The 13099-nt window shown below is 38.6% G+C and overlaps 1 protein-coding gene across 1 annotated transcript; it reads left to right on the top strand.

Annotated features, from left to right (window-relative positions):
• Positions 1-185: 185 nt before the first annotated feature.
• Positions 186-12662, top strand: LOC101859782 (sphingomyelin phosphodiesterase 2). The gene is made up of 9 exons (XM_005097408.3): positions 186-325; positions 2696-2798; positions 3290-3366; positions 4526-4709; positions 5665-5868; positions 8291-8420; positions 9497-9616; positions 10185-10306; positions 11357-12662. Exons 1-9 carry the CDS (start codon positions 288-290, stop codon positions 11579-11581), a joined length of 1203 nt encoding a protein of 400 aa, XP_005097465.1. The 5' UTR covers positions 186-287; the 3' UTR covers positions 11582-12662.
• The last annotated feature ends 437 nt before the right edge of the window (positions 12663-13099 follow it).

Below are 13099 nucleotides of genomic sequence, written 5' to 3'. Positions count from 1 at the left end.
ATATTACTTGTTAATTCTGTGCTCATCATGTGGGGATTTAAAATTGAAATTCACGTCTTTAAAAACACTTCACCATATTTTTTGGAACACTCTTTCAAATAAATGGACCAAAACTTTTTATGACATTAATTTACAAAATTTATAAATGATTGATCCCTAGATCCTTTGACATCATGTAAACTTCCGGTGCTTGGTCTAAACAAATCTTCACAACAAATGTCAACAAACCGGTCAGCCCAACGAGAGAAGCATCATATATCTAGCTGATTGTTGTATTGTCTGCAACGATGACAACTGAGTTAAAGATATTCACATTGAATTGTTGGTTAGTATTGCTTCGCACTGAATGTTGCTAATGCGATATCTCTGTCTAGAATCTAGATCTAGATCTCTAGATCTAGATCTAAATCTAGATATAGAATCTAGAAGAAAGTATTTTACTAAAATTATTATTATGATAAGTTAAAGTTCTCAATCTAGAATCTAGTCTAGATCTAGATCTAGATCTAGATATCTAGATGTAGATCTAGATATCTAGATCTAGATATCTAGATATCTAGATCGGAGTGAGAATAGTGCAGGCGAGTCTTGTGGCTATTCTCACCCGGTGCGCGTTCACCAAATTTTGCGTTCACCCTAAACCATAGAATTCTACACTGTGAGGAAAAATTGTAGAATTCTGTGCCGTGAACAAACGTTCCATTTCAACTGTAGCCTACTAAAAGCGTACAATTTTGTCTGTGGGCAGTGGAGAGAGAGAGAGAGAAAGAGAGAGAGGAGTAGCGCGAGAATTTCCGGGCAAAACAAAATGGCATGGCGACCCGCATAGTTCGGCTCGATTCGAAAAGTTAAATAGCCGTAGCATCTTTGTAGACAACCAAATTAATTTACTTTTGTGTTTTAACATCATTTTTTAACTTTGTTTTGGTCAATTTGATCGTCCACACCGATAGACAGTATTCAGAAAGAGACAGAGAGAGAAAGAAGAGGGGAGGAGTTGATCTTGCGAGAACTTCCGGGCGGGTGAGAATAGCCACTTTCTTATATTATCTAACATCCTAGTGGGTGAATTTATTTGCACTGCCAGATCCTGTCCCTGAGCCTGAGGCGAATCAGGCTAATTTAATAGATCTAGATCTAGACTAAATAGATCTAGATATCTAGATCTAGTCCACTAATTTTGACTAGATCTAGATTCTAGATCTAATCTAGATCTAGATCTAGATCTAGTCATTTCCGATTTCATTGTCAATTGTTGAGATGACATCATATCTAGACGGTCAGAGAACAAGGCCGCCTTATCGGAAGTTGGTCACCGCGAGATAAAGGCCCAGGGCAGACAATGGGTAGTGCAGAAGTGAGAGGGTGAGAGAGCATCACGCCGTGTGCTTGATTAAACAAGTGTCCAAAATTACGGCATTTATGGTGTGTTGTTTCTTTAGCGCAATTATAACTTTCGAAAGGGCATCGAAAGTATATATTAATGCTTTAACTGGAAAAATACCAACACTTAAATCATAGTAAGAGAATGTCTAATAGCGGAGATGGATGGAGAGAGAGGCAGGCGGTCGTACAAGTGTAAAGGAAAGCATTGTCGCAGTAACTTTTTTGCATGCTTTAAGCGGTAAACATAAATAGAACAATATTTAAAATGTTGATCAAGCAAGGCTTTACAATCTTGCAAGCACATGCCACAAAGGCAAACAAACAGAAACAGGCAATAATATAATATATATAAATAGACAGCTGCTTTCCTCTTGAAAAAAAAGGATGGTGATCTGAAGATATAACTCAAATTGTATGGGTTGAATTATCTAATTTAACGTATTCATACAAGGTATCTGATCCCATACAATCGGCGGATTCCAAGTAGTGTCCTTTTAGAAATTTTGATTTATAATAATATTACTCCATTTATTATTTTGATATTATTTCATTATTTTACTCAAATCAATTCTATTGCAGGTATTATTGTTTTTGATATTGATGTTTTGACTGTGTTCCTCCTCCTCCTCCTCCTCCTCCTCCTCCTCCTCCTCCTCCTCCTCCTCTTCTTCTTCTTCTTCTTCTTCTTCTTCTTCTTCTTCTTCTTCTTCTTCTTCTTCTTCTTCTTCTTCTTCTCATTATCAATATTTGTATTATGACAATCATTAACATTATTTATTTATTTATTTATTTATTTATTTATTTATTTATTTATTTATTATTTAATTGATGGTGGTTTTTTTTCTTAATTATCATTAATACTGCCCTTAATTCATAATCGTGTTATCGATAAAAATAGACGCTAATATAAATATGATGACACTATAACGGGGGGGGGGGGGGGGGGGGGGGGGGATGATGAGAAATGGTAGGGGGAGGGGACGGGGGGCAATTACAGCGAATTATAGACGATTTCCAGATTGAGAACCATAGATATGGGGTACATAGAAGCGGAACCAATAAATTGGCAAAAAGATATTATTAATCCGCATACAGGAAAAAGAGGCTAAAACAGCACCTGGACATGGATGGCTGGTGCCTCTATAAATAAATCATTGATGGTCAGGTCATCACGTGTTGTGTGATTGGCATTCAGTGTCAATCTTTTTTTTTTTAATGAGAAAGTGGATGGTTATTAAAAGATATAGCAAAATGGACTAGTGGATGGTTATTTAAAGATATAGCAAAATTGACTACTGTGTCTTTTCAGGGGATTGCCATTTCCTGTTATATGCAAAAACCGTCCTGAGCGTATAAATGCCATTGGTGATTATTTGAAGAATGGAGACTTTGATGTCGTTTTTCTGCAAGAGGTAAGTTGTCAAATTATAATTACCAATTGTGAATTTGAATGGCATATTGATGTGAATTTGAACATGGTTGTGTTTTATAAAAAATTTCTGACTGGGTGTGCTGTTTCAGTCATGGAAATTTTGCTTTTAAAAATATAATATGTGTGCAGACAGATAATGCCAGGTTTGTATCCTACATGCAGTGCCGTGACAGTCTTTCAATATTTCAGAGATGTTTAAGAAAATTCAACTGCTTATGATCAGTTTCATTTCAATCTATGTTTGGACAAGAAAACTAATCTTGAATGACTGTTGGTCATCTGCAGTACGATACTTTGTTTCATGTTGAAAAAGCTTTTTTTTAAAAAAATGATCATTGCCCAAATAGCCCCAAATACAGTATAAAAAAACATATTATATTGTAAACCAAGCCAAGTTTTAGAATGTGATTTATACATTCGACATTCATTTTTTAAAATTTATTTAACACTTTTTCTCTCTTTCTTTTTCAGATTTGGGTGAAGTCAGATTTCCACATACTGCGTGAAAAGATGAAACATACTCTGCCATTTTCACACTATTTTTACAGGTCAGTCACAGATTTGATGAGAATGCTAAGCATTTGATCAAAGTATGGATTTAAGTAGAAACGTGTTTTTTTTTCAACATTATTACAAGTACATTGATATGATACATAGTCAGTCATCATATTGCAATATGGTTGTTACTTGATTTCACTGCGATGTTCTCATCTTGTCACAATAATTTTCAAAGGTATATCAGATATGGATGTTAAAGTTTCTTTGTTCCTCTTTCAAGTCCTAATCACCATTTTGTTGACTCAGATTAGGAGGCTGATACATGTCATATCTCTGCAACAGTTTTTTTTCCCCTATTTAATCTTTGTTGTTTTCTGCCTGGATCTTCGGTGACTACACCTTACGACAAGTACTTGTCATCCTTCGGTGACTAAACCTTATGACAAGTACTTGTCATCCTTCTATTTGGCTTTGCGCTTCTTTTCTTGATTGTCTCTTTCACAATGTTGTGAGGGTCGAGGGTCTGTATTTTAGTGGATTATGACAAGTGAAACACCCTGTGTCATGGGGTAAAGTGTGTGGCTATGTACAAGATTGAACAAAAGCTGGTGATCAGAGGTTAATAAAAATACTATTTCGCTTATGTCAATTTTTGGAAAATGACTGTTATAAATGTGTTTTGCTGTGAGTGGAAAGTATAATATTAGCAAATATAAATAAATAATACTAACGGTTCTTTCTGAAAACGAAAAGTGATGTTGCTGTTGTTTTCAAATCCCTTTAGCTGCGAGCATATTGCTCTTGGCAGCGCAATGCCTCCCTTAAGTAACTACTTGTCCTTGTCATCTGGTCAACGCCAGAGTAGAGCAGGCTTTGTAAGTCTGTAGGTGTGTGAAGGAACCTGCGTCGAAGAACTGCCAGGTTTGGGCAGTGAAGGAGAAGATGTTCAACGGTCTCCTCGTGGTAATCACAGTGTCTGCAATGGGGTTCCCACATGGGGTTGATTCTGTTTATGTGCTTGTTGGTGTGATAACGAAAAGTGAAAATATTGTGAAAATGAAATGCTCAGTTGGCCAGTTATTTAATATTTATAATATGTATGCTTATGGTACTTGCACATAGAAATAATGACTGATTCATTACAATAGCGATAAATCCTATTTGCTTTTGCATTATCTTATCAGTTTAATGTTCTTCTTTTCTTACCAGCGGAGCCATTGGCAGTGGTTTATGTGTTTTCTCAAAGCACGCCATCACTGAGACATTCTATCATCGGTACCACCTGAATGGACACGCCCATAAAATCTTTCACGGCGACTGGTTCGGGGGGAAAGGAGTTGGACTGTGCAGGATACACAAAAATGGAATTGATATCAATTTGTATTGCTCTCATGTAAGTTGCATTTACTCTGTGGAGATCATCTATTCAAGTCCAGTTTCACCACTGTCTGTATTCTCATGAAATCTTAAAAAGAGGTTATCATTTTTGGACTGTGTGTGTATGACCCTGGTTTGAATCCTATCTAGAACAGTTTTGAACTTTGGGTGTTTAGGGAGTTGAAATCTCTCTCTCCTTTCTCTTGACTTGTTCCTAAATTTATTTGAGACGGACACTGGAAAAGATCTTCAACCTGATTGTGGTGAAAGGGGTATTAAATCTAACAGGATGTTGTTGTTGTTGTTAGCTGCAAGCATTTTGCTCTTGGTAGCGCAATGCCTCCCTCAAGTAACCACATGTCCTTGTCATCTGGTCAAGGCCAGAAATCTAACAGGATAAAAACATGATAAAATAATCAGTCTTTTTGAGTTAACGTTTGCCTGTCTTGATGGGGTTTTTCAGTTCTGTACCCATCACAGTGAATGGACGGTTGGCGGGTGCTCTGGTGTGGTTTACTGCTTCTTTCCTATAAAAAATCTATCGTCTCTATCTCCCCTCCTTCTTTTTTGTGTTTGTTACTCCCTTGTAACACCTCTAATCTTCTGCTCCTATATGACCTTGACCTATGTGTGTTGCAAGTGCCGTAAAACACTTACTAAAACAAAAACCTTAGTAAAACTAACAAAACAAGTGCCGTAAAACCTTACTAGAACAAAAACCTTGCTAAAACAAAAACCTTACTAAAACTAACAAAAAACGTCTAACCAAAACCTTACTAAAACTAACCAAAAACATCTTTCAAAACCTTACTAAAACTAACTCAAAACCATCTTGCTAACACAGCAACGTCTGACTTACCCTTCTCTTATCTTATCTATAAGACAAGCACCCACCTTACTAAAACTAACAAAACAAGTGCCGTAATATCTCTACTACAACTAACGAAAAACTTCTTACCAAAACTGCACAGTTCCATGCGGAGTACAACCCCCTAGAGGACGAGTACCGAGCGCACCGCTTGTCTCAGGCCCTGGAGCTCAGCCAGTTCATCGGCTACACCTCTGTCGACTGTGACCTCATCATTCTCGCCGGCGACCTCAATACTCCAGCCCACGGCCTTGGCTACAAGGTCATCACGCAGAACGGTTCCCTCAAGGACACCTGGCTGGAGAAGGTGGGTGCTGTTGGGGAGAGTAAGGGGGGAGGTACTTGAGTAAGGGAAAGGGGGGGAGGTTATTTAGCTCCCTACTAGATGTGAAGAGGTCATTTCAAAGTCTCAACCCTTAGCTTACCCTTTTGGTTTTCGTAGTTAACCCTCTATCCGTTTGCTTTGGGTCATTTTGTACCCCAGGGATTGTGGATTTTTTACATTTTAGAATACTTCTAGTGTGAAGATCTCTTTGAGACTTTCAGTATTCCTCCTAAAATTATTTTGACAGACGGATTAACGAGTAAATTTCCTCTTGGGAAAGTGGTGGCACAGGGTTCCCCACGCTGTATGGATACGATAGTAAAACACAACGTACGGATAGGGTTAAGTAAGATTTGTTCAGCACTCACAACTGCATACGGTCATGTCATACGAGTGTGTGAAACACCACCAGTTGGTTGCATTCACAACAGTTCACGCACTGCTTGGTCGTCTAAATTGGTTTGAGCACAGAAGAAGGGAGGAGGAGAAAAATAAACTGAGACATTGATGCTGTAGGACCAATCAAAATTGACCCAACTCTCCACGGCTGTGTGGGCAGAACTGTAAAATCATATGGTCACTTTTAAGGACAAGGGGGCTAACCTTGATTTTGGTTGTTTCCAGAAATCTTGACCCACACCAAAAGTGGGCATTGCCCTGCCTATAAGGAGAAGTGGTTTCATTGGTGTGTATATGTTTGGTTATAGAGAAAGCTCTCCTTGTCTTTTAAAGAAACTGAACAAGGGGCAAAATCTTTATCTTCGATTTTCTCAAAACAGCATTTTCCCGTCTAGCCCCTTTGTGCTTAGAGGCGACCATATGTATCTGAAAAAATCAAGGAAGCGGGTTGGTATAAATAAATAAAAGTACCCTTGGAAATGGTCCAGGGTTATCTGAAAGACAAGAAATACCATACCACAGTTGGAAAGTATTAGTTGTTCATTGGGTTCAAGAATCCACCTAGGACTGTCCTTGAGGACTAGTAGAGGAAATAAGAGGAAGAAGAAAAAGAGAAGATTGAGAGAAGAAGCAGAAAGAAGCAGACAAAGTTGAAAAGAAGGAGAGGAAAAAGAAGAATGAAAAAAGAGCACACAACTAGCTAAGGGTTGCAGTGATGCGGCTGGCTCAAACCCTTGCTGATACTGTGTTGTTTTGGGGCTTTTTATTTAATGTTGTTTTGGGTTTTTTTGGTGTCCCATGTCCTGATTTTGGTGGCAATATTTGTAAGTTAAGAAAAAATGTGCCAACATGGTGCAGATTGTTAAGCTTCAAGAAAAACAAAACAAGAAAAAGGGATTTGTTTGGTCTTTGATGATGATAATAATAATAAGAGCATTTGTATCCCGCCTTTCCCCACAGCATGGGCCCAAGGCGTACATAGAAGATTAAAAACGCATTCATACTAACACCATACAAATTCATCATGTGCACACTTTTTGACAGCAACATTCTTTCAGACAATAAATAATGCTCATACAAAAAGGCAAAGGTACTGTCCATTAATTAAAATATTTTTTTAATAGATGTGTTTTGAGTCCCCTTTTAAAGGTATCAAGTTTTATTTCGCTCCTCAAATCATGAGGGAGAGTGTTCCAAACTGTTGACCCAGAAAAAGAAAAAGCTCTCTAACCATATTTCTTCAGTGACACACAAGGTGTTGAAATTAGTCTAGAGCCACTGGATCTTAGTTCACGTGATGGTGTGTATGGTACAATGAGTTCTTGAATGTATGTGGGAGACTGGTTAGTTTGACCTTTGAAGCATAGTAGGGCTAACTTAAATTCAATTCTTGCTTTCAGTGGAAGCCAATGGAGCTCTTTAAGTAGGGGAGTCACATGATGGCGTTTTGATTGCTTTAATGCAAGCCTGGCAGCATTGTTTTGAATGCGTTGGAGTTTTGCAATTTTTTCTTCGGGTAGGCCAGCAAACAGTGAATTGCAATAATCGATGCATGACAAAATGAAGGCAAACACTAGTTTTTTGGTGGCATCAGTGCTAAGAAAATGATGATGATACTGTATTCTTTTATTGATTGATCTGATTCTACTTCTCCTTTGTGGGTGGTTGGTGGGTGCTCTGGTGTTGTCTGCTCCTTCTTTCCTATCAAACATCTATCATCCTTATCTTCCCTCCTTATTTGTATCTGTTACTCTCTTGTAACACCCCTAATCTATGGCAATTATATGACCTTATTGTGTTGCAAGTGCCGTAAAACTCTTACTAAAACTAAGCTAAACTTCTCCCATGCTACACACACAAGATGATACTTTTGGCTGAGAACTTTCCCTCACTATTTCACGTACTGTGGCTGACTCAGTGATTACGCAGGTGGTCACTGAGGTATTGATATAGTATGAACTTTTCAGTTCAATTTGCTGATATCTAAAGTGTGACATTTCCCCAGAAAAACTGCGTGGAAAACGAGGACATCGGGACCTGTGATGTCGCTGGCAACTGCTACACCCCAGCGAGTCTGGCGAAGGAAAGGCCTCTGGGAGATCGTATCGACTACGTTATGTACAGCTGTAAAAGCAGTGAGTCTTTTCTACACTTTCTGGATTAGTCTTTTCTACTCTCTCTAGTTTCTGGATTAGTCTTTTCTACAATCTGGTTTCTGGATTAGTCTTTTCTACAATCTGGTTTCTGGATTAGTCTTTCTACACTTTATGGAGTAGTCTTTTCTACAACCTGGTTTCTGGATATTTCTTTCTACACTTTCTGGATTAGTCTTTTGTACTCTCCGGTTTCTGGATTAGTCTTTTCTACCCTCCGGTTTCTGGATTAGTCTTTTCTACCCTCCGGTTTCTGGATTAGTCTTTTCTACCCTCCGGTTTCTGGATTAGTCTTTTCTACCCTCCGGTTTCTGGATTAGTCTTTTCTACCCTCTGCTTTCTGGATCGTTAACGACAATGACAATATTCTGCCCACTAGTCTCCACATTTCTTTTGTTGGGCTGTTCCATAAAAAGTGGCACATGTAACGCAGGGATGATAAACTGCTGACAAAAAAAAAAGAAACCTAAGCAAAGACAGAGCTATTCTTCATGACTTTTTTGGTTAGAGGAAGATTGCATCTAAGAACAAAAGTAAGGAATGGCTTTATCGCTGCTTGGAATTTTTTTTCGGTAGGTCATTATCTCCATTTTACGTTTGTCCATTTTCAGTCCATAGTGTCATGGAATGTTTGCACCATGGATGATTGACATCCCCGGGGTAAGTTATCAGGGGGAAAAGTCACTGAGAATAATGGAGAGAAAAATGGAAGGAAATGGAATAACATCAAGATGCTAGACTGGGATAGTGAAATGTGGAATGTGGCCTGTACATTGATCAAGAGTGAGAGAGGCATTGATGATTATGATAATGGCAACGACGATGATGATAATATGATGGTGATGGCAATGACATGATGATGATGATGATGATGGCAATGATTATGATGATGATGGCAATGACGATGATGATGATGATGGCAATGGCGATGATAATGATGATTATGGCAATGACAATGATGATGATGATGATGATGATGGCAATGATGATGATGGCAATGATGATGATGACGATGATGATAATGGTAACTCAGGCTGTCTTATTCCCGCGGCCCTCAGACTTCTCCGTGGAGGTGAGAGATTGCCAGCTGGGAGGTCTGGGCAAGATTCCTGGCCACAACGTCAACTACTCGGACCACGAGCCGGTGGTCGCTCATCTCACTGTCGGCAAACATGGGGGTGAGTCGGTCGCAAATGTTCACAGATTGTTTAGAATTGGCTGTAGGTTTGTAATTCGGGGTGGGGGTAAGCTTTCTACAGACTCTAATGATATGATTATGTGGGGGGTTGGGGGGAGGAAGGGGGGGGGGATTGTGGTTTTGTTGTGGTGGGGGGGGGGATGGAGAGAGTGAGGGGGTTAAATTGTGCTTTATCTAGACAAAGGGTGGAGGGGGGAGGGGAGGAAGATTTGAAGGTGTGGCAATTTGTGTAGTGTTACTAGTGAAGAAGGAAAGAAAGTAGAAATGATACACACAGCATCAATGTTGCTCATGCTCCTATTACTATTAGCATGAGTGTTTATGCTATTTATGTATCTTCACATTTAGTGAGTGTGCAGCCCTTACTGGGGTATTGTAGGACTGTTTATCATCTACCATATAGACCAAAGAGGAATAATCCATTATATCCTGGATATTTTCTGCTCTTAAAATTCACATGAACTGACTTATTTTATAATGTTCTTTTCTACAATATGGCTCTCAGGACAATTTTTGAAACCCAAACCCTTTAATTTTTCCTCCTACAGACAGACCACCCGTGGAGAAAAAGTCGATGCTGAGCAGAGTTGAGAGAGAAAACCTGCAAGAGTGCCTTGTGGTTCTAGACAAGGGCGTCAGTCAGTGTCTGAGGGAAGAGAAATTCTTCCAGGTTGGTTTGAGAAACTTATCAGTTGTCTTAAAAAATAACATGAATGTCTGCAAGAATATATTTTTTAAAGAGATTTTATTGTGTAATAATGACAAACCTTAAAATTCTAATGGTGCTTTAACTCTATCTGTACGCCATGGGGTCAATTTGTACCCCCGGGCTTGTATTCTTCACATTTTAGAATACTTCTAGTACAAAGATCTCTTTGAAGCTTTTAGTAATTTCCGAAAAAACATATGCAAAGCGGACAGATTGGATTAGCAAGTAAATTTCCTCTTTGGAAAATGGTAGCACAGATTTCCCCATGTCGTATAGATATGATAGTAAAACACTATGTACGGATAGAGTTAACATAAATGTCTTCATAAATTATTTTTTAAAATAGATTCCATAGCCTAACAATGACTGTATAATTCTAATAAATCTTATGGTGCTTTAAAATGTCAGTTCTCCCAGTCATAATGTTAGGTCAGGGAAATCCTTTCTGCAAGTAAAATGGTACTACTTTACTCTCTTTATCACCTGCAGTAGCGAGCAAGGTCTATACCTTCTCTTCCTCTCCTCATGTTTAAGTTTGTCATCATTATATTGTGGACAAACTATTACTATTATTACTCATAGTGGGAGCCAACTCTCTTGTAACTCCTCTAATCTTCAGCACTTATATGACCGTATTGTGTTGCAAGTTCCGTAAGACTCTTGCTAAAACTATTTAAAAAACTGACCTAAAATTGTGGGTGGTTGGCGAGTGCTCTGGTGTGGTTTGCTTCTTCTTTCCTATCAAACGTCTGTCGTCCTTATCTCCCCTCCTTCTTTTTTATGTTTGTTACTCTCTTGTAACACCTTTAATCTTCTGGCGCTCATATAATATGACCTTATGCAGCTGCGAGCGCCGTAAAACCTTCACTAAAACTTTTGAAAAACTAAACTCTCTTGTAACGCCTCAAATCTTCAGCACTTATATGACCTTATTGTGTTGCAAGTGCTGTAAAACTCTTACTGAAACTGAAAAAACAACTCCACCTAAAAGTATTCGTCTCTGTCCATCAGCTGGTGGTGTTCCTGCTGTCCCTGATCCTGTACACCGTCAACTCCTACACCGACCTCACCTGGGACAACAGCGGCATCATGGCCGCCATCTCCATGGGTACGGCCAAACTGAGCATGGCCATCGGCATTGGCTTCTGCGTGTGGATTTCTCTGATCGTCAAACGAGGAGAGTTCCACGGGCTGGTGGCGTGTAAAGAGGACGTACTGAAGCTGCTCCGAATATGAGGGAATCACAGCAGAGTATGATGGATTGACAGAATATGTGATGGATAGACACAGAGTGTAGACTGTTCTGTGTAACACTCTGTCGTATGTGAGGCAGTGTGGTGAAATTAGGCACTCATAACAATAATGAAATTGAAGAAACTGGCATTTTTCTGCCGGTCTGGCAATTTTCATTGAATTTTTTTTGGGGGGGGTTCTACACCTTTTTTTTCAATTAAGAACACATTACTGGGTGGATTTTGCTGAAAAACTTTGACTCAAGGCACCAAATATTCAAATTTTCAGTTTCCACGAGCTATGAAGCTCTTGAAATAACCAAACTTTGGCATCCATTGTCTCGCTAATTCAAGCTCTGAAACTAGGTGACCCCCACCTCCTTCAATCTTAAATATCTCGACTTCTATTCAAGATTGATGGGTATTCTTTTCACTGATAGCAAGACAACTAAAATAGCTTTAAGATGTTACCACACCCACATTGCCCCAAAATTGACAAGCGCCTGATTTCACAGCGTCATGACCCAAATGTCACTTTTCAAAATGGCATCTTTTGGAGTCTTGTCCCAAGCAGTCGATGTACTATTTGCTCATAAAGACCAGAGGGAAAAAAAACAGCTGAGCCTTTCTTTGGTGATTTTGCAAAATCACAGTTTTGAATTTTGGAACATCTTATCTTAAAGGAGGAAGTAAAATGTTCTCTGTTCATTCTTGCATGGTCCCTGCTTTTTTCCCCCCCTCTCTTTAAAATGGTAAGTTTTCTTTTTCATCGTCATTTATCGTTAAATGGACATCCCATTCTCTAGTGCGAAGGTTGCTGTTCACTGTAGCTCTTTCATTAGGTTTTCGGACTCCTTGCTTTGTGTTGGGCCAATACTTCCTAGGAAAAAAAGAAAAAAAACCCCAAAAAAATTAATGTGCTTTTGAACCCTCTAGAGCTTTGAACTCGAAATTTGGAGAAAAAAAAACTAAAAAAAGAAAGAAAGAAAAAAAAAATCAAATTTAATATATTGTGCCTTTAAATCTTCATGAGATTTGAACTCAAAATTTGAAGAAAAAAAAAAAAGAAAGAAAGAAAGAAAAAAGAAAAATAAATCAAATTTAATATATTGTGCCTTTAAACCTTCTTGAGATTTGAACTCAAAATTTGGAGAGAAAAAAAAGAAAAGAAAGAAAAGCGTCTGCTGTCGTTCGTACCCCTGTTGTCTTCACATGTGTGTGCACCAGATGACCCCCAGGTCTCCCATCATTCCACTCGTCAGCTGTTCACAGACAAGTCAAGGATTTGTCTCTGCGAGTAGCTTCATTCAAACACTCGGGTACAAAAGCGATTCAATCAACATTTTCTCACCTTGACTTTCTACTCAGAGTTTTATTCCTTATTTTTGCAGTTCTTCCAGAGTTGTCTGGGATTTTTGGTTGTTTTGTTTTGTTTTTTTGTTTGTCTTTTTGACCCAGGAATATATCTAGTCCTTTTTTTGTACTATTAATTAAATAAACGTGAGTAAGGTGCAAGCAAAGA

The sequence above is a fragment of the Aplysia californica genome, unplaced genomic scaffold (assembly GCF_000002075.1).
Source record: "Aplysia californica isolate F4 #8 unplaced genomic scaffold, AplCal3.0 scaffold00154, whole genome shotgun sequence".
Lineage (NCBI taxonomy): Eukaryota > Metazoa > Mollusca > Gastropoda > Aplysiida > Aplysiidae > Aplysia > Aplysia californica.
The sequence above is the reverse complement of the archived record's forward strand: the minus strand, read 5'-3'. Positions and strand labels throughout refer to the sequence as shown.

What these genes read in the sequence shown, in the direction of transcription:
- LOC101859782 (XM_005097408.3), top strand. Translation starts at nt 288, where the DNA reads ATGACAACTGAGTTAAAGATATTCACATTGAATTGTTG. An exon ending in ATATTCACATTGAATTGTTG is followed by an intron (nt 326 to 2,695) that starts GTTAGTATTGCT and finishes GTGTCTTTTCAG; the next exon opens with GGGATTGCCATTTCCTGTTA. An exon ending in CACTGTCGGCAAACATGGGG is followed by an intron (nt 9,617 to 10,184) that starts GTGAGTCGGTCG and finishes TTCCTCCTACAG; the next exon opens with ACAGACCACCCGTGGAGAAA.